We start from the raw sequence: 6,247 nt of genomic DNA, 5'->3' as shown, positions 1-6,247 counted from the left end.
ATATATATATATATATATATATATATTTATATTTATATTTATATCGTTATATATATTTTAAATTTAGTCTTAACTCATATTCTTGTATTTTTTTACTGATCTATTACTTTAAGAATGAAACAATGGGATATTTTCCTGTCTTGCTGAGATTTAAATAAAAATAACTTATATAGAAACAGAATAGAAATAATTAAAATTATCAGCGTTAATATAATACATGTGTATTCTCAGATCTAATTTTAATTGAATTCGCGATAATACTTAATATGCTTATCGCCCAGTAAAGTTGGCTAATTAGAGCCAAACAGGATACGAGATCCTGAACATTACAGGTATGCCGCACAATGTTCCACCGATTGGAGTACCACCGCCTACTACAGAGACAAATATGCCGAACTTGCCGATGTTACGACAACCGTATGGAGTTGGTCCGGCGCCACCAATGCAGATGCAACTACCTCAACAACAGCATCACTCGGATGATATGGACGTAGAGATGGAGGACGCGATGCCGCAAAGTTTGAACAGTAACTTGACCAAGGACAAGCCGAATCTCAGTGATCAGTTGATCGCGGCGATGAATATAAGCAGCAATGTAAACGACTGTCGTATGGAGAACGACCAATCTCGCGAGTACAAGGAACGGGAACGTGATCGGGAGAACAGGGAAAGGAGAGACCGAAATGATCGAGATCGCGGAGATCGCATGGATATCAACGAATGCAGAATAGATCGTGGCAGAGATAGAGGAAGAGGACGAGATCGCGGTCGAGATAATAGACGGAGAGATAATCGTGACGGTCGTGACAGAGAAAGGGATGATAGACGCGATAGAGACAGCCGTGATACCCGGGAAAGTCGGGAGAGCAGCAGCAGACACTCGGAAGGACCGAGTGGACAAAATCAAAACATTCAAGAAGGTGAGGGCATGAAGAAAGAAAGCAAGCCCAGTCTAGCCGAACGATTACGGCAGTTGGCGGACGGTACGTTGCCGCTGGATGACCGGATGGACAGGAACATGCGTGGCAATCGAGCTGAGCGTAACAACGAACGGAACGACAGGAACTTCGAAGAAAGTCCCGGAGGTGGAGTACGACGGCCACCTGGTGACATGCCTATCTCATTGATGGATTTACCTAAGTTCCCTGGAGTAATGCCTCCGGATCGAGCTGATTTTCCGCGAGGACCAGATTTCCGGAGCGGACCGCCAGACACACGCGAGTTTCCGCAACGCGGCCTGCCCGATCGGCCTGATCGACAGAATTTCCCACCGCGCGGTGGACCGAGAGCTTCACAGATGGACGACTTCCACGATCCTAGAATGCAGCCTGGCATGTTTCCGGAGGAGCACTACGAGAATAGGTTAGGCCACAATGGGCCTCGGCCTGACGACTTTCCGCCGGGTAGGCTAGGCCCGGCTAGAGACGAGTTCGAACGACCAGAACGTGGTCCTCGCAGACCACCTGTGGACGAGTACGAACGTGAGCGTTTCGAGTACGAGATGAGACGTGATGGATTTGATCCGCGAATGCAGGACGGCTTTGATCACAGGGGTCACAATGAGCGCTCCGACTTTGATCTCCGCAGAAGGGAATTCTTTGGTGGGCCGATGGAGCCAGTGTTTGGAATGCCGCCTTTAATGGGGCCAAAAGGACCGAGGGGACCAGTTGGTCCTGATGGATTTGGACCACGCGGAGCCAGAGGACCCGGTAAGACATGAATTTTTTATTCTTTGTAATTGTGTTTGGCAGTTTATGGTAGGAACTAGTTATTGTATGAGATATTATTAGCATTTAATATAAGGCCATGTTTCTTGTTGCAAATTGAAATAATTCTTACTAATTACTATCAATCGATCAATCGATTTGCTCTGAGTGAATCTTGATCTGTTCAAAAGATTCTTTATGAACAATAGTTGTTTTACGTGATGTATAGTTGCTAGCCATGTGCATATACCCCAACGTGGTCTAGGGAGACGTTTCATGCAGATTAGGAATTTAAAATCCATACATATGATGGCGGATAAAACCCGAGACGCGCCAATTATGAAATCGCCATTCCCATTTGGAGCCCCTCTGCGACATCCCAAAAAATTCTTTTAAAAAGTATTAAAATTTTGATATCTCTATTTCGACAGCAGATAGTCAATATTAATGTTAGGTTTTAATCTTATATATTAAAATATTTAATATATTTAATATTAGATTGGCAATCAGTCACTTAAACTTTTACAAATAGTTCTAATTTATTATCTATTTGTAATTTTTTACTAATTATTATATATATCACATTCATTTTAAGTATAATATAGAGACACTAAAATTTCTGATTTACAAAATACTCATAAATTTTATTAATTAAAAACATTCAAATGCATTAAACAGAAATAATGTAACTCGTAATAATCAAATGTTTTAAATTAATTTTAACTAAGAAAAAAGGAAGAGAAAAGAAATGAATAATAAGTAAATATTGTTCCAGAAGCTCTATATTTCTTATTGTATAAAATATCGGTTCCTGTGCTCACATACGCATATATTGCATGACACAACAGCACACAGTTATAAACTTATATCACATTTTTATACATAATAATTATATCTGTGACTATCCGTATGAATTTCTTAATGTTAATTTGTTCATTTAATTTCTTTACTCCGCGATTTACATGTTAAAAATGTAATATGATAGAAAGCAAACAAAGTGACCTGTTTTATTATTTACAGCGAATGTAATTATGTTGCTTCGTGCGTGTGTCACTTTGCTGTGTCTTTTGTAGGTCCTCTCATGTTCCATCTACGTGGCATGGGTCCGAGAGGTATGAGGCCCGGGATGAGGCCGCCGTTCGCACCTCGAGGTCCACCATTCGATCCCAGAGAATCGGACTCTTTCTTCCGACCGCCGTTCGATGAAATGCGCGGTCGTCCAGGACCGCATATCCGACCACCGTTTGGCCCGATGGGTCCGCCGGCAATGCATGGACCAGATGGACCATGGAGAAATCAGGAGGGCGGTGGGCCCGCATCATGGTCTGGACAGGAATCCGATGGACACGGACAACGCGAGAATCATCTTCCACGAGACAAGCAAAAAGTAGCAAAGCATCAAGATTATAAAAACATGTCCGAGCGGGAGAACCGTAACCGAAATCGAAAATCTAGATGGGGCAATATTAGTCCACAAATGACGGATGACGTGGACGAGATGCCACCGGAAGAAGCCGAAAATAAAACGGAGATATCAGATGGCAGCAAATTAGAGGCGAAGGATAGTTTTGATGCTTCAGCCTTGGCTACCAATCAACAGAACCTTCTGATGCAAAAGAATCAAGATGAGTCGGTAGTTCAGGAGCAGAATATGATGCATGATGATAGAGAAAACGAATTTGCAAGTGTACCGAAGTGTAACGATAACAATGTTGATGAGATGAGTTATAAAAATGATGAGGCCAACGCCTTCGAAATTGGTGCGGATCATTTCTCCAGCAACGATTTAGCGCTAACGCAGCAGGGTGAAGAGGAACAGTGTGAATATGAAGCACCCATTCCAGCTGAAGATTCAGCGCAGCAAAATGTGGTACAATCGATCGAACAAATAGAGCACGTCAGTGAGAATTATAGTGAGCAATCAGTGGAACAGCAAGCGGATTTGTTATAAACAGAAAGGAAAGAAAGGAAGAAAAAGATCGATATTTGGAAAATTACCAAAGTGAAGTATAGAGAATCTTCAAGCAGATTCGTGTAAAATATCGTTTAAATCGATACGATGTACATAGAGTCGTGCTAGTGAGAAAGAGCGAAAGAGAGTGAGCGAGCGAGAGAGAGAGAGAGAGAGAGAGTGAGCGAGCGAGAAAGAGAGGGAAAGAAAAAAGTGAAAAAAAATTTGATTTTACAGACTCAGAATTATCACACTCTGGAGTGGTGGGGGAGCCATTGGGTCCAGTGAGTTGTTTTGAGTATCTTTCAATCGTCAGAATATTCAATTGTTAACTCTCGTGTAAGTCTTAATCAAGATTTCTTCCCAACTGAAATCTGCTTAGATAATTGCTGTGATAGAGTGAACACAGGACCTGTTTATTCGTGTAGAGGTATATACAGAGATTCAATTGTTAATTGAAATTCTTTTATCATAATCTTTACTACTTTTTTCCTCTTCTTTTACGTTAAATGATAGTTGCAATTATATATATACATAACAAAGAATTATATATATATATATACATACATATATATATACATTTAAACGTATATATAAACACATTCGAAAGAATTCCATCATTGCCATCTATATGAAATCAATCTCCAGTCAATTTGTTTGTAGTTTTATTAAGAACTTTCCTGTAGTTCATTTTGAATCATCTATCGGGTATTGTACAGCGATAGTATCATACCTCATGCTCCTTTGAGGATTAATTTATTGAATTGTACATACTTTTATATTTTCGTAGCAGAACAAATGAATGAATATAATGTGCTGATTGTCATTGCTCAATCAAAGAAAGAAAAAGAATAAATATTTTATATATAACGTCTTTGATAACAAAAGAAACATGGCCTTGTTATTCCGATACACGCGTAGCTCCTGATTACAACAAAATGAAAACGACAAACTAAGAAGTCTGCACGTGTATAATATACGAATTATATTTCTAGGCATCTACAGAGACATGTACATAACACAGTTCAGAATATATTTGTTTCTCTTTTTCTTCCTAATCTTTTTTTTTATCGGTTCTGTGCTTATTTTTCCCTTGAATTTTTTACATAAGCGAATAATTGAAATAATCCGCTATTCTACGCTAATTCACGGCACAGATTCATTTCATTCTGCATGAGAATTTAAATTAATCTGTTTATCTGAGTATAAGAGCGAGAATAGTTACACAAAGGTACGACGTGTCCCACGCGTACACGCGCTTCCATTTAACTTACACACATCACACACACGTACAGACAACGTGGTTCCTGTGTTCACATACGCATGTATTGCACGGCGCAGCGATGGAAGACACGTGCTTGCGCTCAAACTGAGTGACAAGTGCAAGGTATTGTTCCCAATTACTTTCACATACCGTTAGTCAAGAAATGTGACTAAGATGATATTAAGAGAGCCATTGCTTGGCCGCCACCACTCCAGGATGAAATTCGTCGATACATATATTACCCATTTAATTATGTATCTTTAACAATTAGAATAATTGCTTACGGCTGAGAGATGATATTGAGAGAGAACGACTTCCAAAGTTGAATTGCCCGATCGTGTCCAATTGTTGGACTCATCAACTGAACCGAACTCTTTGATTTTGAAACGTTACTATTAGACGTTCACTTCGCGCCTTTAATAATAAATAAAAACTGGATTGTTAAGAAATAATGGTAGACTTTTTAACGAGTCGTTAAAATAGGATATGATAGCATTATTTCAACGCGTATAATAACAATGTTTGATATTTTCACGTTAGAAAATGCATGTATGCCCATTTCTTTATTTTGAGCTTACTTTACTATAAGTTACGTTTTACAATCATATATTCATATATGTGAATCCATGAACAAACAGCAATTGTATTTAAGAGCGTATACTTAATATGAACATAAAATAAACTGACAAAATATTCTTTCTTTTCACTAGTAGCATGCTGGTACTTATCGTAATTTTCAACACGTAATTTCCATATTTTGTTGACAATTTTATAACACATATATTATAACATATATAAAAAAGTAGAAGTTCTGTAAAATGTATTGTACAGCTAACAATGTGACATTTGTTTATATTCATATCACTTATATATATTCGTTTTTTCTTGATCAATTTCTTCATAAACTGTTGTAATTAAAATATCAAAGAATTTTCGAAATGAGTACGAGTACACAAGTGAAAAACCATTAGAACAAATTGAATTGTTATTATTTATTTAATGTATAGTTACATTTGCTTCCAATTCATGTAACACATTAAAGGTACATTGTAATCATAAGTTTCATAAATGTAAATTTAAAAAAATTTTTTAAACGAGAACAAACCTGGAGTGGTGCGCGGCACTACATTCTAGGATTTTATACATATATTAGAATGGGAATGTATATAAATTTTTAATCTAATTATAATGTGGAACCTTTTTGAGGCATGTTATGTTTCCTCGTGTACAATATTACTTCAAAAATTTCAGCATTTGTGAGGGATGATATTTTAATTTTTTAAAGTCTTTTTATATATGTATTTTTTTTTAATTTTATATATGCAT

The 6,247-nt window shown here is 37.7% G+C and overlaps 1 protein-coding gene across 2 annotated transcripts in view; it reads left to right on the top strand.

The window, feature by feature from the left end:
- The window catches only part of LOC108750057 (splicing factor, arginine/serine-rich 15), an 11,434-nt gene extending 7,601 nt beyond the window's left edge, over positions 1-3,833 (top strand). The window contains exons 14-15 of one of the 2 annotated variants that reach the window (XM_018489266.1): positions 309-1,709; positions 2,780-3,833. In XM_018489266.1, coding sequence (XP_018344768.1) covers positions 309-1,709; positions 2,780-3,657 — 2,279 coding nt within the window. In that variant the 3' untranslated portion in view covers positions 3,658-3,833. The remainder of the gene's footprint in view (positions 1-308; positions 1,710-2,779) is intronic. The other variant, XM_018489267.1, reaches the window with a different exon arrangement.
- The last annotated feature ends 2,414 nt before the right edge of the window (positions 3,834-6,247 follow it).

The sequence above is a fragment of the Trachymyrmex septentrionalis genome, unplaced genomic scaffold (assembly GCF_001594115.1).
Source record: "Trachymyrmex septentrionalis isolate Tsep2-gDNA-1 unplaced genomic scaffold, Tsep1.0 scaffold32, whole genome shotgun sequence".
Taxonomy (NCBI): Eukaryota; Metazoa; Arthropoda; class Insecta; order Hymenoptera; family Formicidae; genus Trachymyrmex; species Trachymyrmex septentrionalis.
Note: the sequence above shows the minus strand (reverse complement) of the source record. Positions and strands in the feature narration are given on the sequence as shown.